We start from the raw sequence: 25766 nt of genomic DNA, 5'->3' as shown, positions 1-25766 counted from the left end.
GTCCTTGGGCAAGACACTTTACCCACGTGCTCCCAGTGCCACCCACACTGGTTTAAATGTAACTTAGATATTGGGTTTCACTATGCAAAGCGCTTTGAGTCACTAGAGAAAAAGCGCTATATAAATATAATTCACTTCACTTCACATAGACTGGAATTACCCACATAATCCACAATGTGGTGACAAAACAGCAGCATATAAATTCCATCCATCCTTCCACCCATATTCTACCACTAGTACCTCTTGGGGTCATGCTGGGACCTATCCCAGCTGCATACAGGCAAAAGGAAGGCAGATTACACCCTGTACAACAGTGGACCCACCCACCACATGGCAGGGCTAACACAAATAGACAACACACACTAGGGACCATTTAGTGTTGCCAATCAGGTGCATGTCTTTGGATGTAGGAGGGGCCTATCCCCAGGTGCATGTATTTGGAGGTGGGAGGAAGCCAGAAAATAAATTGACTTTTAAAAATTGTCAGAATTATTCTATCTAATCTATCACAATACTTTGTGTTGAAATGAGTTCCTAGCAAGAAAACAAAAGCTGTCTTTGAAACCCACCAAGAAGAAGGCTCGTAAAACTCCACTGTGTGTGGGGGGAATGGCCATATGAACGGGTTTCTGTTTTCTCTCATGTATGGTAATCAACAGAAAAATATTGTTCTAACCCAATGACTTTAAAGTGGACAGATGGCAGGATCTGCCCAATTTCCACACAAACTCTTTTTGAAGTATTTTATGGACCTCTTTTTGAAGTATTTTATGAACTCTTTTTGAACTGACCTTTTCTGTGAATTGTTTGCGACCTTTTCTGTGAACTTTTTTGCGACCTTTGTCCTTTGGAAACAGCGGTGGCCAGGTGGTCGGGGAGGGTCCAAAATAAAAGAAGGAGGCATGCAATCTTTTGGTAGAGCGTGCTAAGATACCGTGCGAGGGTACAGTGTAAAGACGACTCTCCTCAATATTGAGTCCAAATTGAATTCTGTCTCTGTTTGATTCTTTGCTTCTTGTCTTGTTTAATAGATGTCATCAGTGTTTGAACCTGACAAAAATGAATTGAAATCTCCCTGCGGCCAAATTCCTTAATATAAACTCATGACGTCTCGCAGGCTGTAGTTTGGACACCCCTGGTTTCGATCTTGTTGTCTATTAATTACCGAGTGGGAGTCTCTGCCTTTTGCTGTACTTTGGACCTTGACGTCTCCGATGGACACCGAGAGGATGGAGCTGCAGATGAGGGGCATGGTGCCAGAGTCCGGCACCGGGCACACCTGCACCTGAATGCGACGGGACTGACCCTGAATGGGTATTTGTCAAAACACAAGCAATCTTTGAAATGTTGCAGGATTCTTCCTTCAAATAAATACACGAACGACATGACAAGGCAAACCTGTCTCAGCTGAAAGATTCCACCGGTGCGCACGTCCTTAGCGGGAAGAACTTCTACGGCTGTGAACTTTCCTGCGTCGTTCAGCTCCATCACCTGCACCCACACCTCCAGTCGGCGAGTCACCTCGCTCCACCTGTCCAGGAAAATATTCACTGCTGTCATACTTGCCAACCCTCCCGGATTTTCCGGGAGACTCCTGAAATTCAGCACCTCTCCCGAAAACTTCCCGGGACAAATTTTCTCCCGAAAATCTCCCGAAATTCAGGCGGAGCTGGAGGCCACGCCCCCTCCAGCTCCATGCGGACCTGAGTCCGCTTTCCCACAATATAAAGAACGTCTACAGTAAAGCAGTCCGTCTGCCGTAAACAGCAATGTTGTGACACTCTTAAACAGGACAATACTGCCATCTAGTGCATTTGATGAAAGCACTTTTGTGCGTGCCACACAGCAATGCATAATCAGAGAGGGTGTTCAGCATGGTTAGAAAGATTGTGACAGAGAATAGAACAAGGATGGACAATTCAACCCTTAACTCAACAATGAGTAGATGAGTGTTATGTGTGTGTATATGTGTAAAATAAATGAACGCTGAAATTCAAGTATTTCGCTAGAATTCACTGAAAGTCAATTATTTCTTATATATATATATATATATATATATATATATGTATATATATATATATATATATATATATATCCATCCATCCATCCATCCATTTTCTACCGCTTATTCCCTTCGGGGTCGCGGGGATATATATATATATATGTATATATATATATATATGAAATACTTGACTTGGTGAATTCTAGCTGTAAATATACTCCTCCCCTCTTAACCACGCCCCCGCCCCAACCACGCCCCCCGCACCCACCCCCCACCTCCCGAAATTGGAGGTCTCAAGGTTGGCAAGTATGTGCTGTGCTTGAGTACAGTGGACCTCAAATGGTAGCAAGTTTGCCTGTTCGCACTGTCGCGTTTTCACATGTTCAGTACAGTAGACCTCATATGTTAGCGTCTTAGCATCTTTACATGTTTGCATCTTCACATCTTCATGTGTTAGCATGTTCACTTCTTCGCGTGTCCAGTACAGTGGACCTCATATGTTTGCATGTAGAATCTTTACATGTTCGCACCTTCTACATGTTCGCGTTTTAACACCTTTGCATATTCGCGGGTCCACACAGTTGCGTCTTCGCATGTTCAGTACAGTGGACCTCATATGTTTGCGTGTTAGCATTTTTACATGTTACATGTACACCCAACAGGTGTAAAAGAAAGGGCATCTCTATCCTCCTTCAAAACCGCACTAAAAAAACACCTCCAGGAAACTTATAAAATAAACTAATAAATTCTCACCGGCATTGAAAGTAAACAGGTTTTTAAAAAGAGAGTAATATTTTATCTGAGTTTTTAAATTAGTCTGCTCATTGATGATTTGTTTGGTTTTATATTGTGTAGTTATATTTATATGGTAATTATTATTCTCTGACTGTAAATTGTTTGCTTGTTTTCTTATTGATGCTTTTATTTTTTTTCTGTATTGTGTAGTTATAATTATATGCTTTTACTCATACTTGCCAACCTTGAGACCTCCGATTTCGGGAGGTGGGGGCGTGGTCGGGGTTGGGGCGGGGCGTGGTTGGGGCGGGGGGCGTGGTTACGAGGGGAGGAGTATATTTACAGCTAGAATTCACCAACTTGAGTATTTCATGTATATATATATATATATATATATATATATATATATATATATATATATATATATATATATGTATGAAATACTTGACTTTCAGTGAATTCTAGCTATATATATATATATGTATATATTTATTTTTATTATATATATAAATAAAATAAATACTTGAATTGCAGTGTTCATTTATTTACACATATACACACACATAACACTCATCTACTCATTGTTGTACTTGAAAGTACAATGCAATTCCGGGGTAATGGCACCTATCAAATACACAGTAATGAAAACACAGTTGTTCTACTAACTGTACTGTGTGTTATGAGAATAGAGTATGTGTGTGTGTGGCCCTTTAATAGGTGACAGCATGTGAGGTGAGTGACGTCAGTGAGTGTGTGGGCGAGAGAAGAGAGGGAGCGGGGTAGCGTGAGTGCGGGGAGGGACTAGTTGGTTTTGTGTTGGATTGGCTGTGTGCAAGCAATCAATAAAGCAAGATTTGCAACTAATCGCTGGACTCATCATTCACCCTAAAGTCGTCCGCTGTGAAGGGTGTTGCCCCGAGCATACATCGGCCCTGGAGAAGTGTCTCCCCTGCGCTCTTCGACTACGGTCTCGTTCTTCTGTTTCGTCTCCTTGTGTGCGCACACTGGACTCAGGTCCGCATAAAGCTGGAGGGGGCGTGGCCTCCAGCTCCGGCTGAATTCCGGGAGATTTTCGGGAGAAAATTTCTTCCGGGAGGTTTTCGGGAGAGGCGCTGAATTTCGGGAGTCTTCCGGAAAATCCGGGAGGGTTGGCAAGTATGGCTTTTACTTGTGATTGTATTGAATTGTGGACCCCAGGAAGACTAGTCGGTTGTTGAGGCAACCAGCTAATGGGGATCCTTAATAAAAATCAAATCAAATCAAACTTCAACCCAAAACTAACACCCTCCCTTCCACATCCCACCTCCCCGGATTGTAAATAATCAAATGTAGATGCTTATTCTTATGCTTTCTGATCTCTCTCTCTGTGTCCACTACTTGCTGTACATATCCTACCAAGTCAGTCCTACACTGTTCCAATGTCCATTTCTCTGATGATGCAATTGTTGATGACTGAAGTGTTGATATCAACCAAATCTAACACCCCGCCCCCTCCACATCCCACACCCTGGATTGTAAATAATGTAAATAATTCAATGTATATACTCTGTATTATGATGATAGTATATATCTGTATCATGAATCAATTTAAGTGGACTTAAACAAGTTGAAAAACTTATTGGGGTGTTACCATTTAGTGGTCAATTGTACAGAATATGTACTGTACTGTGCAATCTACTAATAAAAGTTTCAATCAATCGATCAAATCATGTGTTAGCACAGGGGTGCTCACACTTTTTCTGCAGGCGAGCTACTTTTCAATTGATCAAGTCGTGAGGATCTACCTCATTCATATATATAATTTATATTTACTTATTTATGAAATATATGTTTTTGTTAATAAGTTAAAGGTGTTTAATGATAATGCAAGCATGTTTAACACATATAGTTAATATTGTTAATAAATTAAAGGTGTTTAATGATAATACAAGAATGTTTAATACATATAGTTAATATTGTTAATAAATTAAAGGTGTTTAATGATAATACAAGTATGTTTAATACATATAGTTAATAATGTTAACAAGTTAAAGGTGTTTAAAGATAATGCAAGCATGTTTAATACATATAGTTAATATTGTTAACAAGTTAAAGGTGTTTAATGATAATACAAGCATGTTTAATACATATAGTTAATATTATTAATAAGTTAAAGGTGTTTAAAGATAATACAAGCATGTTTAACACATATAGTTAATATTGTTAAAAAGTTAAAGGTGTTTAATGATAATACAAGCATGTTTAACACATATAGTTAATATTGTTAATAAGTTAAAGGTGTTTAAAGATAATACAGGCATGTTTAACACATATAGTTAATATTGTTAACAAGTTAAAGGTGTTTAATGATAATACAAGCATGTTTAACACATATAGTTAATATTGTTAATAAGTTAAAGGTGTTTAAAGATAATACAGGCATGTTTAACACATATAGTTAATATTGTTAACAAGTTAAAGGTGTTTAATGATAATACAAGCATGTTTAACACATATAGTTAATATTGTTAATAAGTTAAAGGTGTTTAAAGATAATATAAGCATGTTTAACACATATAGATTCCTTTCTTTCATGAAGACAAGAATATAAGTTGGTGTATTACCTGATTCTGATGACTTGCATTGATTGGAATCAGACAGTGGTGCTAAAAACGTCCGCATTTTCGAATGGAGGAGAAAAAAGTCCTCCTTTCTGTCCAATACCACATGAAAGTGGTTGGTTTTTGGCATCTTATTTGTCCAGCTTCCGTACTTCTTTGTATACACTTTACAAGAAATACATTGTCGGCAAACTCCGTAGCTTGCTAGCTTGTGCACGCCAGCTTTCTGAGACTCTTGTTTTGTTAGCGCAACTATGCAACTGTGCAGTCGGTCTTTGGAGTTTTGACGACAGGTACGGCGCCAGAGTCTGTTGAAATAAAGTGTTTCTCGCCTTCCAGTCGGTAATTTTAATGAGCTGGCAGCAGCCAGCGTCATCTCAGAAGACCCTCGGGTGCCGTGAATGTCAATCGAGTGACGAAAGTGACGTCATAGTGAAGATTTATGATCGCTCATTTTTAGGACTATTTTTTTAATGCCTGGCTGGTGATCGACTGACACACCCTCCGAGATCGACCGGTAGCTCGCAATCGACGTAATGAGCACCCCTAGCATGTTCACATCTTCGCACCTTCGGATGTTGGCGTGTCCACACCGTCGCGTCTTCGCATGTTCGGTACAGTGTATCTCATATGTTTGCGTGTTAGGTCTTTACATGTTAGCACAGTGGTTCTTAACCTGGGTCCGATGAGTCGGCCTCAGGGGTTCGGCAGAGCCTCCGTCGCGGAGTTCAAGACACGCCCGACTCATCGTGTAAATAAAAACGTCTCCCTGTCGGCGTATTATGGATACCCCCCAAACAATGTTCCATATGCGTGAGCAAACGCAAAAACTCCTTGAGCATTTGGTGGAGCACATGTGAGCGACGTCAGACGTGCACATGCACTGTGGTCACACCTGCAGCACACCTGTCCCAAGCCTGACTAAATAACAAGTTCAATGTTTTATTATTGTAATCAAATGACAGCAGTCATTTCCATGAGATTATTTTCTAATATACCGTATTTTTCGGACTATAAGTCGACGTTTTTTTCATAGTTTGGCCGTGGGTGCGACGTATACTCCGGAGCGACTTGTGTGAAATTATTAACATATTACCGTAAAATATCAAATAATATTATTTATCTCATTCGCGAGAGCGACGAAGAAAATGTCCGCAATCGTCACACACACGTCAGCAATCGTCACTCACATGCCAACCAATAACAATTCGGCGGGGGCGGGCCATGGCAGAAGTGCATTGTGGGTTTTGGAATGCTAACTGCTATATGCTATACGCTACTGCCGGAGCTATTAAAATGGATCACAGCAACATTGGCGGTAACTTATAAAAACTGAGAAGGGCTGAACTAAAATGGCACCGAAAAGGAAATCATATTACTTATTACATATTATTAAATCCAGATTACAAGCTGGACGTAGTGAAATATGCACCAGAAAACGGCGATCGAGCAGCAGAAAGAATGGGCGCTAGCGGCGCATACCAGGAACGACACCGAGGGGGAAGATTTCATGGGATTTAGCGATCGGGAGTGACAGATTGTTTGGTAAACGTATAGCATGTTCTATATGTTATAGTTATTTGAATGACTCTTACCATAATATGTTACGTTAACATACCAGGCACGTTCTCAGTTGGTTATTTATGCCTCATATAACGTACACTTATTCAGCCTGTTGTTCACTATTCTTTATTTATTTTAAATTGCCTAATGTCTATTCTTGGTGTTGGATTTTATCAAATAAATTTCCCCCAAAAATGCGACTTATACTCCAGTGCGACGTATATATGTTTTTTTTCTTCTTTATTGTGCATTTTCGGCCAGTGCGACGTATACTCCGGAGCGACTTATAGTCCGAAAAATACGGTAAGTGTTTTGGCCCACTTACAATAACTATAATATATTGTTTTTCATGAGATGTGTACTAGTATTATAACTCTGGGTGGGGGTCCTACTTCGGAAATAATGTGTATCCCTTTCAGATATCGCATTTAGTTCCCACTAAAACATTCACATGTTGCACAATGAGATGTAAACATGGGATTACGTGTACATTCCTGTAACTTTCTGTTTGTAAAATATATCTTTATTAGTATTTCTTTAATATAATAACATCATTTTATGATTAGGGTTCGGTGAATGCGCATATGAAACTGGTGGGGTTCGGTACCTCCAACAAGGTTAAGAACCACCGTGTTAGCATCTTCACATGTTAGTGTGTTAGCATGTTTGCGTGTTAGCGTGTCCACACCGTCGATGTTCAGTAAGGTGCACCTCATATGTTTGCGTGTTAGAATATTCACATGTTCATGTGTTATCATGTTCATATCTTCACATGTTCACGTCTTGTGTTTTCCCATGTTCAGTACAGTGGATCTCATACGTTTGCATGTTAGAATCTTTACATGTTAGCATCTTCACCTGTTCATGTTTCGCATGTTCAGTACAGTGGACCTCATATGTGCGCATGTTAGCATTTTAGCATGTTGGCATGTTCAGTACAGTGAACCTCCTATGTTCGCATGTTTGAATGTTAGCATTTTAGCATGTTCAGTACAGTGGACCTCGTATGTGCGCATACTAGCGTCTTTGCATGTTAGCATCTTTCACGCCTGGTCTTTGGTATACTGTGAAGATATCTCCGGTAGATGTCTGTTGTACCGTATTTTTCGGACTATAAGTCGCAGGTTTTTTCATAGTTTGGCCGGGGGTGCGACTTATACTCAGGAGCGACTTATGTGTGGAATTATTAACACATTACCGTAAAATATCAAATAATATTATTTATCTCATTCACGTAAGAGACTAGACGTATAAGATTTCATGGGATTTAGCGATTAGGAGTGACAGATTGTTTGGTAAACATATAGCATGTTCTATTTGAATGACTCTTACCATAATATTTTACGTTAACATACCAGGCACGTTCTCAGTTGGTTATTTATGCCTCATATAACGTACACTTATTCAGCCTGTCGTTCACTATTCTTTATTTATTTTAAATTGCCTTTCAAATGTCTATTTTTGGTGTTGGGTTTTATGAAATAAATTTCCCCAAAAAATGCGACTTATACTCCAGTGCGACTTATATATGTTTTTTTTCCTTCTTTATTATGCATTTTCGGCCGGTGCGACTTATACTCCGGAGCGACTTATACTCTGATAAATACGGTACTTCAAATATGTGTGAAGATATCTCCTGTAGATGTCTGCTGTACTTCTAATTTGTGTGCACTGGTCAAACCTCTCTCTGAGCGAGCGGGTCTTGGCCTGAATCACAGCCAGGTCCCACAGTGCCAGGTTCCTGCGGTGGTTGGCCTGCTTGTGACCGTACACCTCGATAGCCAGCGCACCCTCAGACAAGTGCTCCAGGAAGTCCTCGGACACGGGCACGGACAGCTCCTACACACACCCAGGTAAGTACATTGGTCTGTGAATATTCCACGAACCTTCCATGACGAGTCCACCTTGGAGATGTCAAAGACCACGGTGCACTGGGGGTCTCTGGAGGCAGTGGGCGAGAGGGAAGGTGTCAGCTCTGGAGCTATGAAGGATGGCTCCTGCTGACCCCAGAAGTGGAACTGGCAGAAGACGAAGTTGGACAGGTGACGAGGAAGACCAGTGGCCTGGAGGATCTTCACCTGCGTGCACATGAGCTGCTTATTTATTTGCTCCTCTATGCCCAGACGTGTCTTTTCTCACCACACAGTTGAAGTTGCGCTCCTGAAGGTCTCCATCGGCGATATCCTGCAGAGGACCTTGCTCCTCCAGGCCTTCAGTTCCTCGCCACACCTCCACATGGAGCCGAGCCGCCACCTAACAACCACACAGGACATGGTCTACTAGGGTCCAAAGTCCAGCCTGGGGACCATTTCCTGTTCATGGCTGCTCTTTATTAGTCCACAGAACTTTCTTCAAGAACAAAGTGAAAATATCAAGCCATGATACCACAGAGAGGTCACATTACAATGACCATAAAACACTTCTTCTCATGTAGTAGGGCCTGTGTGACCCCATGATGCTTTATCAGTATCATGCTTCCAAAAAGATGTGCATTGCAAAATGTGTTCATTGTAGACATGAATCCTGACTTCCTCATTTGGATGAAAAAAAAAAAAATTAAAATAATAAAAAAATAGAATTTTTTTAAAAATAATAATAATAATGATAATAATTAAATTAAAAATATTAAATATATATATATATATATATATATATATATATATAAAAAAATAGAAAAAAATTAAAATAATAATAATAATGATAATAATTAAATTAAAAATATTAAATATATATATATTTATATATATTTAATATTTTTAATTTAATTATTATCATTATTATTATTATTTAATTTTCTATTTTTTTTATCATTTTATATATATATATATATATTTAGGGGCAGCACGGTGGTAGAGGGGTTAGTGCGTCTGCCTCACAATACGAAGGTGCCGAGTAGTCTGGGGTTCAATCCCGGGCTCGGGATCTTTCTGTGTGGAGTTTGCATGTCCTCCCCGTGACTGCGTGGGTTCCCTCCGGGTACTCCGGCTTCCTCCCACCTCCAAAAACATGCACCTGGGGATAGGTTGATTGGCAACACCGAATTGGCCCTAGTGTGTGAATGTGAGTGTGAATGTTGTCTGTCTATCTGTGTTGGCCCTGCGATGAGCTGGCGACTTGTCCAGGGTGTACACCGCCTTCCGCCCGATTGTAGCTGAGATAGGCTCCAGCGCCCCCCGCGACCCCGAAGGGAATAAGCGGTAGAAAATGGATGGATGGATAGATATATATATTTATATATATATATACATATGTGTGTATGTACTTATATGCTGTAGCTACATATATGTCTATGAATAGATATGTATATATAGGTACTATATACATGTATACTCATCCACATATATGTACATATATGTATACATATATACATATGTACATATAATCATACATATATGTATACATAAATACATATATGTATGTATAGATATATAAATACATATATATGTACATATATATAATAATACATACATAATAATAAAGAATTGTATTCTTAATGCTATGTCATTGCAGACCCGTCAGCGATCCTGTTCTGTCTCCCTGTAATGTTTGATCCTGTTCTGTCTCCCTGTATTGTTTGTCTGATCTTGAATGTGATTGTGCTGAAAATTTTAATTTCCCCTCTGGGATTAATAAAGTATTTCTGATTCTGATTCTGATTATTTGAAATACACAACTTTTCAAGTTTTAGCAGACACATTAGGTACATTTGCACAAAGTACCAGTATCAGGTCAGTATTGGCAATAGCAGCCTGAATTGAAAGAAAATGGATCATTTCAACAAGAGACAAGCAGGATGTATTAACAAATGGGAATTAAGATCCTTGTTGTCATACCTCCCCCTTCTGGTTGATGATGGGAACGGCGTACTGCAGCTTGACGTCGTAGAAGAGACACGCCAGGAAGACATTGGCTACCCCAATCAGGCTGTGGTTCTCTTGCTCGTCAAAAAAGGGGTCAGCCCGTTTGAAATAGGAGCGCATGACCTGAGCAGAAATATGAAAGACAGGCGTCATCACAATCAGTTTCGTTCAAATGGATCCTCATTGCTGGCTAAATAGTAGCCACCAATCTCCCTGCGTTCCAACACACAACAGCTAAATCAGGGCTGTCCAAACAACGACCCGCAGGCCAAGTCTTCAGTCTTACCCGCGAGACGTCAAATTGAAATAAGAATCTGACAATGTGACTGATGCAAATTTGCTGCTATCTTGTGGACATTGTGTGTAAATCCGGCCAATGACCATGAATTGTGTGTTGACATGAAAACAGCACAGCAGGCTCAGGGTGGAGGACAGAGTAAAACAACTTGCACTGAGCCTAGTCTATAAAATCCGCTACACCTCCCTGATACTGAAGTACATGTCAAACTACTTCCTTAACGTAAATGACCGCCATAACCACAACACCAGGGGGAGCTCCACTAACCACGTTAAACGCAGATTCCGATCTAACAAAGGTCTTAACTCATTCTCTTTCTATGCCACATCAATATGGAATGCGCTCTCAACAGGTGTAAAAGAAAGGGCATCTCTATCCTCCTTCAAAACCGCAACAAAAGTACACATCCAGGCAACTTCAACCCTTAACTAACACCTTCCCTGAATTGTAAATAATCAAATGTAGATACTTTTTCTTATGCTTTCTGATCCCTCTCTCTCTCTATGTCCACTACTTGCTGTCCATATCCTACCAAGTCAGACCTACACTGTTTCAATTTCCATTTCTCTGTTCTCAATTGTTGATGACTGAAGTGATGATAACAACCAAACCTACCCCCCACCCTCCATATCCCACATCCCGGATTGTAAATAATGTAAATAATTAAATGTATATACTCTGATGATTATCTGGTGTGATGACTGTTTTATGATGATAGTATATATCTGATAGTATATATCTGTATCATGAATCAATTTAAGTGGACCCCGACTTAAACAAGTTGAAAAACTTATTGAGGTGTTACCATTTAGTGGTCAATTGTACGGAATATGTACTTCACTGTGCAATCTACTAATAAAAGTTTCAATGAATCAATCAATCAATCAAAATTACTTATGACCCAATTCAAACAACCTTCCCTAGTCATGGTGCAAAAACAAAAATGCAACCAACACAAAAAGTCAACACACACACAGTCACACGTGACACAACCTGCTCGCTGAACTTTATGGATATTATTAAAAATGTCCGAGCACAACACATCATTCAAAATTATACCCATTTAAGTCCATTACAATGCATGATGGGAAAACGCAAAACACTCTCTGTTCACTTTTTCATGTTTGAGTGGAACTTTTGCATACTCTTAATATCCAATTATATTAATTATTACATATATATCCATTATATTAATTTTATATGTACACACGCACACATCTACACACATATATACATACACATATATATATATATATATATATATATATATATATATTTACACAAATACATATATAGATATACACACATCTACATACATATGCTGTATATATGTACATATATACACATTATATTAATACAATGTATATATAATTAATAATTATTATATGTGAAAAAGTTGGACTCCTACCTTAAAGTTTTGTAATCAGAAATATCAAGCGGCTAAAATGCAACAAACATGGATAAGTTTGGAGAGTATTTTAAATTTTTCCCATCAAGCCTTGGGTGTCATTTTGAGTTGTGTGTTGTTACGCGCAGTGCGAATACGCCTTCATCTGTGTCCATTTTACTAATTATTTCCCATTCCTCGGTTGTGATTGGACAGCAGACTGGTGGAGGGGCCCGCCTCAGGAAAAGCCTGATCCCTGCAGCTATAGCCGCCCTTAACAGCAGGACCGGCCGACCTGTCTGACAAGCCTGTAAATGTGTGTTAGTCATGTATGATGTCTTTTTGTTATTTTTTTGTGTGATGTGTAATGTCTAGTGTTTAAATGTACGGCAGTGACAATGAATTTCCCCAAGGGGACCAATAAATCTAATCTAATCTAATCTAACCTAATCAAGCACAGCAAGATGGAGATCTGTCTTCTCACTTACAGCGCTGTCTTCATCAAAGTCCTTCCACTCCTGGTAGAGCTCCCTCATGTCCACCAGACGGTTCTCCATCTTCTCCATGGCCCAAATCTGCTTGCCTTTGCCTTTGCGGCGCACCTGAATGGCGGGCTCACTCAGCACCATGTCACGCTGCGGACAGAAGGAGGACTTTGTGGAGCAGGTATGGTGGAAGTTGGTCTGGCTGAAGGAAATGACATATTCTCCTTCTCACCTTCCTGTTGGCATCCAGATTGGCAGCTGGTATCTGCAAGGTCACCAAGTACTCCGTCCTCTTGTTCAGCTCCTCCGTAATAAAACAAGCCTCCTGAGCCAACAGGTTGGCCCGGACGATCTGCTCCTTCAGACGTCGAAGGCTCCGAGTAATCATTGCCTCTCTTTATGACACAAACAGACTGTACATCAATTAAATCATCAAGTACATACTGTACATCAATTAAATAAATCTTAATTATTCGAATTAATAATAAAAAAAAGAATCCCATTATTGGTTTCCCTCATAATTTTTACTTTTTTGTTTTAATAATAAATAGTTTTAATTAACATTTGAACTATTTGTAATTGCTATATTTATTTTTTTGTCCGCGCCCTATGGTTAACAAAAAACAGTAAAAAAGTAATGCGTTCATTTCTTTGTATAGTATTTTTCAATATAATATAATATAAATTATATTATAATAAATTAATAACAATAAAGTAACACATTAATTGCTTTCCCTAGTATGTTTGACTTATTTTAAAACAAATACTGAAATACATTGTTTCAAATAACATTTTAATAGTCATGTTATATTTTTTTTTGGAGGCAAATATGGGCTCCTACCCTATCGTTAACAAAAAACAGTAAAAAAGTAACATGTATTACTTTCCCTAGTAATTTTTAATTAATATAATTAATAATAAAAACTTAACACAAATACTTTCTGTAGTAATTTTGACTTTTTACATTTAAAAAAAAATATATTTTTTTGTTAAAATGTTAATTATTTTTAATGATTATGTTTATTTTTTGAGGCAAATATGGGTCCTTGCCTTATGGTTAACAAAAACAGTGAAAAAAGTAACACATTAATACCTTTTCCTAGTAAGTTGTAATTAATAATAAGTAGTAATTTAAGTAGTGTATTTGATAGTTATAAACAAGTAATTAATAATTACTATGGAAAGTAATTAATGTGTAACTTTTTTTTACACCTCTGAATATCTGGTGTATGCAATTGAGAGATGTTTCATGAGAGCAGAGTGTGTGCCTTTAAGTGACGCCAGGGTACCAAATTTTTCGGAGTATAAGTCGCTCCGGAGTATAAGTCGCACCGGCCGAAAATGCATAATAAAGAAGGAAAAAAACATATACAAGTCGCACTGGAGTATAAGTCGCATTTTTGGAGACATTTATTTGATAAAAGCCAACACCAAGAATAGACATTTGAAAGGCAATTTAAAATAAATAAAGAATAGTGAACAACAGGCTGAATAAGTGTACGTTATATGAGGCACAAATAACCAACTGAGAATGTGCCTGGTATGTTAACGTAACATATTATGGTAAGAGTCATTCAAATAACTATAACATATAGAACATGCTATACGTTTACCAAACAATCTGTCACTCCTAATCGCTAAATCCCATGAAATCTTATACGTCTAGTCTCTTACGTGAATGAGCTAAATAATATTATTTGATATTTTACGCTAATGTGTTAACAATTTCACACATAAGTCGCTCCTGAGTATAAGTCGCACCCCCGGCCAAACTACGAAAAAAACTGCGACTTATAATCCGAAAAATACGCTATGCATTTTCGGCCGGTGCGATTTATACTCCGGAGCGACTTATACTCCTAAAAATACAGTAAATCAATCTTAATTATTCGAATTAATAATAAAAAAAGAATCACATTATTGATTTCCCTTATGATTTTTACTTAAAAAAAAAAAAAAAAAAAAGTTTTAATCAACATTTGAACTATTTGTAATTTCTATATTCATTTTTTGTACCCGCCCTATGGTTAACAAAAAACAGTAAAAAAGTAATGCGTTCATTTCTTTGTATAGTATTTTTCAATATAATATAATATAAATTATATTATAATAAATTAATAACAATAAAGTAACACATTAATTGCTTTCCCCAGTATGTTTTACTTATTTTAAAATAAATATTTAAACACATCGTTTCAAATAACATTTTAATTGTCATGTTATATTTATTTTTGGAGGCAAATATGGGCTCCCACCCTATCGTTAACAAAAAACAGTAAAAAAAAACAAAACATGTATCACTTTACCTAGTAATTTTTAATTAATATAATTAACAATAAAAACATAACACAATTACTTTCTGTAGTAATTTAGACTTTTTACATTTTTTTAACAAATAATTTTTGTTAAAATGTTAATTATTTTTAATGATTATGTTTATTTTTTGAGCCAGATATGGGTCCTTGCCCTATGGTTAACAAAAAACAGTGAAAAAAGTAAAACATTAATTCCTTTTCCTAGTAAGTTTTAATTAATAATAAGTAGAAATATAAGTAGTGTATTTGATAGGTACTCGTGTTTAGTTATTAATAAGTAATGTTTAATAACTATGGAAAGTAATTAATTCGTAACTTTTTTTTACACCTCTGAATATCGGGTGTATGCAATTGAGAGATGTTTCATGAGAGCAGAGTGTGTGCCTTTAAGTGACGCCAGGGTAGGTCTCGCCTAAAACTGGTCTTAGAGAGACCACCTGGACCTCCTCCACGATGTAGATCTCACCTGTCTTCGCTCCAGCGCCGCATGCGTTTGTTGGAGCCAGCTGAAGGTGCAGTGGCATTAGGAGGAGAGCCTGACAAGTCCAGGAGATGAGAAGATCTTTCAGGGTGGAGTCGTTGGCGGAGTTGCTGCAGTTCCTGTTCGTACATCAACCTCTGACGCTCCAAGGCGCAGCGTTTCTCCTCCTCGTGCTGTCTCTCCAGGGTCTGTAACACCGACTGCAAGGGATCTGCACTCACAGCCACAAGGTGAGGAGATTTCTCAGAAGTAATACTCAGTTGTAACATGTTTACTATGATATTATGGATTATTATGTTACAGTATTTATAGCAGGGCTGTCAAAGTTTGAACACCGCTTACAGAAAAATGTACCTTTAAGGCATACTTGCCAACCTTGAGACCTCCGATTTCGGGAGGTGGGGGGTGGGGGGGCGGCGTGGTTGGGGGCGTGGTTAAGAGGGGAGGAGCATATTGACAGCTAGAATTCACCAAGTCAAGTATTTAATACACACACACATATATTATATATATATATATATATATATATATATACATCCTGAAAATATGCAAACAAAGCTGTGTTTAGATAATTTATACTTCAAACTTGCATAAATAAATCTTAAGGAATATAACATAACTTAGCTTCTGAGAGCTTCAAAATGTAATGAATAAAATGCTAAACTTGTTGATAAACAAGCAATTATTTTAATAATTAAATATGGTCATTTTAAATGAATTATTATGATAATTTAAAATTAATTATTTCAAATATGTTTATTTTAATGTATAATTCTATGGCTGGATGTAATAAGGAGTCAGAAAAAATACAAATAAAAATACAATTAATTTTGAAGTTTTTAGCAAAATATAGTAAAAATGTATTTAGTTATTTTAAAAAAAATTAATAAATATATTTATTTTTAGGTAAGATAAACATAATAATACAATTTGTCTCTAGTCTGGATGATTTAGTTCTTGTCACCCCGTCGTGAAAAAAGGCTGTCCTCACTCAGGTCCTCATGGAGCTGGAGGGGGCGTGGCCTCCAGCTCCGGCTGAAAATCGGGAGATTTTCGGGAGAATATTTGTCCCGGGAGGTTTTCGGGAGAGGCGCTGAATTTCGGGAGTCTCCCGGAAAATTCGGGAGTGTTGGCAAGTATGCTTTAAGGGGCCTAGCTCCAAGAGTGCACCTTCAATTAGGGCTGGGCGATATATTGAATATACTCGATATATCGTTGGTTTGTCTCTGTGCGATGTAGAAAATGACTATTTTGTGAGTATTCGAGTATACGTTCTCACGCAGTTGCTTTTAGCTGCGGGCATTACACTACAGGCTTTTCTCACTCTTTCTTGTCTCTCCTTCGCACAGAGAGATAAAACAAGCGCACCTTGGGTAAAGTTAGCTGCGGCGGGTGGTGCAAGCGGAGTGGTGCGAGTGGTAATACGAGAGAGAGAAGGTGCAAATCTGGTAACAAATGGAGGAAGAATGAATTCCCAAGAAAAACAGCAGGGAGTCCATCGTCCGGCGGTGGTTTGGCTTCAAGCGGGAAGATGTTGAACAGACAACCGTAATATGTCAAGTATGCGGCAAAAGCGTTGCTACAAAAAGTAGCAGCACTACTAATTTGTAGCATCATTTGAAAAGTCACCCGCTAGAGAATGAAGACTGCTTGCCACACCCAACAAAATGCCGAAGCAACCAGCACTGACCCAATTGAGCCTGGCGTCTTCCATTTCCACATCAACACCGTATGAAAAAAATGGTCAAAAACAGGAGATAACGTCCGCAGGAACCTACCACATAGTGAAGGACATACACTATTTGATTTCCTATTATGCAGCTTATTTTTATTTGACAGTTATTGAAATATCTTGTGTGACATCATGCACAAAAGTGCACTTTATTTGTTTTAAAACATTGTAGTGGCATTCTGTACAAAAAGTGCACTTTAATTTAATGTTGTTTTGATAGGTCATCTTAGTGACATCATGCACAAAAGTGCACTAATAGCTTGTTTTAAAATGTCTCTGCCAATCCTGCACTTTCTGTTTTGGAAATGACATGAATGTTTGTGCCACTGCTTAATAACTGTTTAATAAATACACTTTTGGTCAATTGACTTAGTTGTGATTTCCCTCTCTGCATGAAAGTTTAAAATGAGCATATATTAATGAAGTATGAACAAGAATGTTTTAATGTAGAGCAGTGGTTCTTAACCTGGGTTCGATCGAACCCGAGGGGTTCGGTGAGTTGGCCTCAGGGGTTCGGCAAAGCACACCCGACTCATGATGTAAATACAAACTTCTCCCTATCGGCGTATTATGGATACGGCAACAGCTGACTGGTTTACAGGTGTGTAATTTGTTGTGAGTTTATGCACTGCGTTGGTTTTGTTCTTTGAACAAGGTGATGTTCATGCACGGTTCATTTTGTGCACCAGTAAAAAAACATGGTAACACTTTAGTATGGGGAACATATTCACCATTAATTAGTTGCTTATTAACATGCAAATTAGTAACATATTGGCTCTTAACTAGTCATTATTAAGTACTTATTAATGCCTTATTCGGCATGGCCTTATTATAACCCTAACCCTCTAACCCTGGCCCTAACCCTAACCAAATAACTCTAAATTAAGTCATTATTACTTAGAATATGTTCCCCTAGTGTCCAAATAACTCTAAATTAAGTCTTTGTTACTTAGAATATGTTCCCCTAGTGTCCAAAAAACTCTAAATTAAGTCTTTGTTACTTAGAATATGTTCCCCTAGTGTCCAAATAACTCTAAATTAAGTCTTTGTTACTTAGAATATGTTCCCCTAGTGCCCAAAAAACTCTAAATTAAGTCTTTGTTACTTAGAATATGTTCCTCACATGCCCAAATAACTCTAAATTAAGTATTTGTTACTTAGAATATGTTCCCCTAGTGTCCAAATAACTCTAAATTAAGTATTTGTTACTTAGAATATGTTCCCCTAGTGTCCAAATAACTCTAAATTAAGTCTTTGTTACTTAGAATATGTTCTTCACATGCCCAAATAACTCTAAATTAAGTCTTTGTTACTTAGAATATGTTCCCCTAGTGTCCAAATAACTCTAAATTAAGTCTTTGTTACTTAGAATATGTTCCCCTAGTGTCCAAATAACTCTAAATTAAGTATTTGTTACTTAGAATATGTTCCCCTAGTGTCCAAATAACTCTAAAATAAGTCTTTGTTACTTAGAATATGTTCTTCACATGCCCAAATAACTCTAAATTAAGTCTTTGTTACTTAGAATATGTTCCCCTAGTGTCCAAATAACTCTAAATTAAGTCTTTGTTACTTAGAATATGTTCCCCTAGTGTCCAAATAACTCTAAATTAAGTCTTTGTTACTTAGAATATGTTCCCCTAGTGTCCAAATAACTCTAAATTAAGTATTTGTTACTTAGAATATGTTCCCCTAGTGTCCAAATAACTCTAAATTAAGTCTTTGTTACTTAGAATATGTTCTTCACATGCCCAAATAACTCTAAATTAAGTCTTTGTTACTTAGAATATGTTCCCCTAGTGTCCAAATAACTCTAAATTAAGTCTTTGTTACTTAGAATATGTTCCCCTAGTGCCCAAAAAACTCTAAATTAAGTCTTTGTTATTTAGAATATGTTCCTCACATGCCCAAATAACTCTAAATTAAGTATTTGTTACTTAGAATATGTTCCCCTAGTGTCCAAATAACTCTAAATTAAGTATTTGTTACTTAGAATATGTTCCCCTAGTGTCCAAATAACTCTAAATTAAGTCTTTGTTACTTAGAATATGTTCTTCACATGCCCAAATAACTCTAAATTAAGTCTTTGTTACTTAGAATATGTTCCCCTAGTGTCCAAATAACTCTAAATTAAGTCTTTGTTACTTAGAATATGTTCCCCTAGTGTCCAAATAACTCTAAATTAAGTATTTGTTACTTAGAATATGTTCCCCTAGTGTCCAAATAACTCTAAAATAAGTCTTTGTTACTTAGAATATGTTCTTCACATGCCCAAATAACTCTAAATTAAGTCTTTGTTACTTAGAATATGTTCCCCTAGTGTCCAAATAACTCTAAATTAAGTCTTTGTTACTTAGAATATGTTCCCCTAGTGTCCAAATAACTCTAAATTAAGTCTTTGTTACTTAGAATATGTTCCCCTAGTGTCCAAATAACTCTAAATTAAGTATTTGTTACTTAGAATATGTTCCCCTAGTGTCCAAATAACTCTAAATTAAGTCTTTGTTACTTAGAATATGTTCTTCACATGCCCAAATAACTCTAAATTAAGTCTTTGTTACTTATAATATGTTCCCCTAGTGTCCAAATAACTCTAAATTAAGTCTTTGTTACTTAGAATATGTTCCCCTAGTGTCCAAATAACTCTAAATTAAGTCTTTGTTACTTAGAATATGTTCCCCTAGTGTCCAAATAACTCTAAATTAAGTCTTTGTTACTTAGAATATGTTCCCCTAGTGTCCAAATAACTCTAAATTAAGTATTTGTTACTTAGAATATGTTCCCCTAGTGTCCAAATAACTCTAAATTAAGTCTTTGTTACCGGTACTTAGAATATGTTCTTCACATGCCCAAATAACTCTAAATTAAGTCTTTGTTACTTAGAATATGTTCCCCTAGTGTCCAAATAACTCTAAATTAAGTCTTTGCTACTTAGAATATGTTCCCCTAGTGTCCAAAAAACTCTAAATTAAGTCTTTGTTACTTAGAATATGTTCCCCTAGTGTCCAAAAAACTCTAAATTAAGTCTTTGTTACTTAGAATATGTTCCCCTAGTGTCCAAATAACTCTAAATTAAGTCTTTGTTACTTAGAATATGTTCCCCTAGTGCATACTTGCCAACCTTGAGACCTCCGATTTCGGGAGGTGGGGGCGTGGTTAAGAGGGGAGGAGTATATTGACAGCTAGAATTCACCAAGTCAAGTATTTCATACATATATATATATACATATATATATAAATAAAATAAAGACTTGACTTTCAGTGAATTCTAGCTATATATATATATATATATATATATATATATATATATATATATATATATATATATATATATATATATATATATACATACACATCCTGAAAATATGCAAACAAAACTGTGTTTGGATAATTGATACTTCAAACTTGCATAAATAAATCTTAAGGAATATAATATAACTTGGCTTCTGAGAGCTTCAAAATGTAATGAATGAAATGCTAAAATTGTTGATAAACAAGCAATTATTTTAATAATTAAATATAGTCATTTTAAATGAATTATTATGATAATTTAAAATTAATTTTTTCAAATATGTTTATTTTAATGTATAATTCTATGGCTGGATGTAATAAGGAGTCAGAAAAAATACAAATAAAAATACAATTAATTTTGATGTTTTTAGCAAAATATAGTAAACATTTATTTATTTTTTTAATTAATAAATATATTTATTTTTAGGTAAGATAAACATAATATTACAATTTATCCCTAGTCTGGATGATTTAGTTCTTGTCACCCTGTTGTCCTCCCGTCTTGAAAAAAGGCTGTCCTCACTCAGGTGCGCAAGGACCTGGAGGGGGCGTGGCCTCCAGCTCCGGCTGAAAATCGGGAGATTTTCGGGAGAATATTTGTCCCGAGAGGTTTTCGGGTGAGGCGCTGAATTTCGGGAGTCTCCCGGAAAATTCGGGAGGGTTGGCAAGTGTGCCCTAGTGTCCAAATAACTGTAAATTAAGTCTTTGTTACTTAGAATATGTTCCCCATACTAAAGTGTTACCAAAAACATACAACTTTGTCTTGAATTTGAAAAAAAAAAAACATTTGATTTTTCACTAAAGAAAGGTTCGGTGAATGCGCATATGAAACTGGTGTGGTTCGGTACCTCCAACAAGGTTAAGAACCACTGCTGTAGACACATAGAATCATCATACTGCTGTGATTATATGCATCAAGTGTTCATTCAAGGCTAAGGCAAAAAAATCGAGATATATATCGTGTATCGTGATATGGCCTAAAAATATCGAGATATTAATAAAAGGCCATATCGCCCAGGCCTACCTGCAATGTGCTAAAAGTAGATTTTGTTGTGTAGATGGTTGGTTGGTTGAAGTGTCATTAGGAACATGTATACAATTTCAGTGCCAGAAAAGGTGGCACAGATTCTATTTATGTGCTCCATGTTCCAGCACATTCATAAATGTGGAGGGTAATGAGTGTCTCCATGGTTACAGCATGGAGTACACACATTTAAAAATTGGCGGTGTGTTCTTGACTTACCGTTGCTGGCCATTCCTTTCATCATGACCTCGGCCTGAGCAAACTCAAAGCCTGCTTCACTGGAGACGTCACTCGACGCGTCAAAGTCCACCTCCAGCTGGTCTGGACCTAAACAGCTCTTCATTCTCGCCCCGCCCTCCTCCTCGTCCTCCTCACCCGCCGTGTGGACCAAATGCTTGGGCAGGTTGATCCTGTGGGTTTGGCAACAGCTTGTGAAGGGTAGAGCACGAAAAAAGGCACAATTAGTCAAGTCGAACCTGAAGAAATGGTTGTTCCCCCACAGGATGCGATCTCCGTGATGAAGCCGCACCGGGCTGCTGACCACAGCACCGTTCACCCAGGTTCTTTACGGAATACACACGATACATCAGGATCAATCAAATATCATCTTTTCTCTGATAGTATGGTCTGTTCTGTGTCATTCATACAGGCTTTGTGCAGTGTCAGCAAATATCTTTCATGCAAATGTAATGTGACAGCAGCTTGTTATTATTATATATAGTGAAAAGCAAACTACATGTCCAACTGCAGATTGTTATCATCATCTATAATCATAAGCAAACTACATGTCCTACTGCAGATTGTTTTTATTATATATAGTCAAAAGCAAACTACATGTCCTACTGCAGATTGTTATTATTATATATAGTCAAAAGCAAACTACATGTCCAACTGCAGATTGTTATTATCATCTATAATCATAAACAAACTACATGTCCTACTGCAGATTGTTATTATATATGGTCAAAAGCAAACTAAAAATTAAAGGTGATCACGTAACGAGCGTGGTGAGTAGTACAGGTGAGCACATAACGAGCATGGTGAGTAGTACAGGTGAGCATGGGGAGTAGTACAGGTGAGCAGGTAACGAGCATGTTGAGTAGTACAGGTGAGCACATAACAAGCATGGGGAGTAGTACAGGTGAGCATGTAACGAGCATGGTGAGTAGTAAAGGTGAGCACATAACGAGCATGGTGAGTAGTACAGGTGAGCAGGTAACGAGCATGGCGAGTAGTAAAGGTGAGCATAGCGAGTAGTACAGGTGAGCACGTAACGAGCATGGTGAGTAGTAAAGGTGAGCACGTAACGAGCAGAATGAGTAGTACAGGTGAGCACATAACGAGCATGTTGAGTAGTACAGGTGAGCACATAACGAGCATGGTGAGTAGTACAGGTGAGCACATAACGAGCATGGTGAGTAGTACAGGTGAGGAGGTAACGAGCATAGCGAGTAGTACAGGTGAGCATGTAACGAGCATGGTGAGTAGTGCAGGTGAGCAGGTAACGAGCATGGCGAGTAGTACAGGTGAGCAGGTAATGAGCATGGCGAGTAGTAAAGGTGAGCACAGCGAGTAGTACAGGTGAGCAGGTAAGGAGCATGTTGAGTAGTAAAGGTGAGCACGTAACGAGCAGAATGAGTAGTACAGGTGAGCACATAACGAGCATAGCAAATAGTACTGGTGAGCATGTAACGAGCATGGTGAGTAGTAAAGGTGAGCACAGCGAGTAGTACAGGTGAGCAGGTAAGGAGCATGTTGAGTAGTAAAGGTGAGCACGTAACGAGCAGAATGAGTAGTACAGGTGAGCACATAACGAGCATAGCAAATAGTACTGGTGAGCACATAACGAGCATGGTGAGTAGTACAGGTGAGCACGTAACGAGCATGGCGAGTAGTCTAGTTGAGCACATAAAGAGCATGGTGAGTAGTAAAGGTGAGCACATAACGAGCATGGTGAGTAGTACAGGTGAGCACATAACGAGCATGGTGAGTAGTACAGGTGAGCACATAACGAGCATGGTGAGTAGTACAGGTGAGGAGGTAACGAGCATAGCGAGTAGTACAGGTGAGCATGTAACGAGCATGGTGAGTAGTAAAGGTGAGCACATAACGAGCATAGTGAGTAGTACAGGTGAGCGGGTAACAAGCATGGTGAGTAGTAAAGGTGAGGACATAACGAGCATGGTGAGCAGGTAACAAGCATGGCGAGTAGTAAAGGTGAGGACATAACGAGCATGGTGAGCATGTAACAAGCATGGTGAGTATGTAACAAGCATGGTGAGTAGTAAAGGTGAGGACATAACGAGCATGGTGAGCAGGTAACAAGCATGTCGAGTAGTAAAGGTGAGGACATAACGAGCATGGTGAGCATGTAACAAGCATGGTGAGTAGTAAAGGTGAGGACATAACGAGCATGGTGAGCATGTAACAAGCATGGTGAGTAGTAAAGGTGAGGACATAACGAGCATGGTGAGCAGGTAACAAGCATGGCGAGTAGTAAAGGTGAGCATGCAACGAGCATAGCGAGTAGTACAGGTGAGCAGGTAACAAGCATGGTGAGTAGTAAAGGTGAGGACATAACGAGCATGGTGAGCAGGTAACGAGCATAGCGAGTAGTACAGGTGCGCACTGACCTGGCGTTGCAGTGAGGTGTGAGCACCACGCCATCGTTTGGTGTGATGTCCAGGACGCAGTGCTGGGCTTGGATGGCCATGCCACACAGCTGGATGTCCTGAGATGTGGCTGAGCCCACACGCGTGTGCTCCTGACAACACAAACCAGGTGGTGACGTGTTACCTGTGCACACATGTCAGGTGTGTTACCTTCAGGTAGTAGACCAGCAGCTCATTGAGGGCGGGGTCAGCGTTCAGGTTGACCAGGAAGCACTTGTCATGCACCACTCGGATGCCAGACGACTGCAAGGAGATGCCCAAACTCTCCAGCTGCTTCTGTCGCTCCTACATGAAACATTTATCAACATGAAACTTTATCACCTGCACGTTATTTGTCAGACATGAAACATTTATCACCTGCACCTTATTTACCAGACATGAAACATTATCACCTGCACGTTATTTATCAGACATGAAACATTTATCACCTGCACGTTATTTATCAGACATGAAGCATTTATCACGTACATGTTATTTATCAGACATGAAACTTTATCACCTGCACGTTATTTATCAGACATGAAACTATCACCTGCACGGTATTTATCAGACATGAAACTTTATCACCTGCACAGTATTTATCAGACATGAAACATTTATCACCTGCATGATTCACCTGCACGTTATTTATCAGACATGAAACTTTATCACCTGCACATTATCAGACATGAAACATTTATCACCTGCACGTTATTTATCAGACATGAAACTTTATCACTTGCACATTATTTATCAGACACAAAACTATCACCTGCACGTTATTTATCACACATGAAACATTTATCACCTGCACGATTCACATGCACGTTATTTAACAGACATGAAACTTTATCACCTGCACGTTATTTATCAGACATGACACATTTATCACCTACACATTATTTATCAGACATGAAACTTGATCACCTGCACGTTATTTATCAGACATGAAACATTTATCAGACATGAAGCATTTATCACCTGCATGTTATTTATCAGACATGAAACATTGCACGTTATTTATCAGACATGAAACATTTATCACCTGCACGTTATTTACCAGACATGAAACTTTATCACCTGCACGTTATTTATCAGACATGTAACATTATCGCCTGCACGTTATTTATCAGACATGAAACATTTATTACCTGCATCTTATTTATCAGACATTAATTTTTTATCACCTGCACCTTATTTATCAGAAATAAAACTTTATCATCTGCACAATATTTATCAGACATGAAACTTTATCACCTGCATGTTATTTATCAGACATGAAACTTTATCACCTGCATGTTACTCATCAGACATGAAACATTTATCACCTGCACGTTATTTA

General features: G+C 38.0%; 1 protein-coding gene across 2 annotated transcripts in view; it reads right to left on the bottom strand.

The window, feature by feature from the left end:
- Positions 1-25766, bottom strand: part of LOC133623925 (kinesin-like protein KIF13B) — a 110724-nt gene that overhangs the window by 35533 nt on the left and 49425 nt on the right. For both annotated transcript variants that reach the window (XM_072916250.1, XM_061987416.2), the window contains exons 14-26: positions 24596-24730; positions 24407-24537; positions 22250-22336; positions 21993-22183; positions 15712-15937; positions 13163-13325; positions 12934-13080; positions 10734-10883; positions 9040-9153; positions 8805-8978; positions 8582-8739; positions 1399-1531; positions 1166-1306 (exon numbers count right to left, since the gene is read on the bottom strand). In XM_072916250.1, coding sequence (XP_072772351.1) covers positions 1166-1306; positions 1399-1531; positions 8582-8739; positions 8805-8978; positions 9040-9153; positions 10734-10883; positions 12934-13080; positions 13163-13325; positions 15712-15937; positions 21993-22183; positions 22250-22336; positions 24407-24537; positions 24596-24730 — 1950 coding nt within the window. The remainder of the gene's footprint in view (positions 1-1165; positions 1307-1398; positions 1532-8581; positions 8740-8804; positions 8979-9039; positions 9154-10733; positions 10884-12933; positions 13081-13162; positions 13326-15711; positions 15938-21992; positions 22184-22249; positions 22337-24406; positions 24538-24595; positions 24731-25766) is intronic.

This window comes from Nerophis lumbriciformis, linkage group LG26 (assembly GCF_033978685.3).
Source record: "Nerophis lumbriciformis linkage group LG26, RoL_Nlum_v2.1, whole genome shotgun sequence".
Classification (NCBI taxonomy): domain Eukaryota; kingdom Metazoa; phylum Chordata; class Actinopteri; order Syngnathiformes; family Syngnathidae; genus Nerophis; species Nerophis lumbriciformis.
Note: the sequence above shows the minus strand (reverse complement) of the source record. Positions and strands in the feature narration are given on the sequence as shown.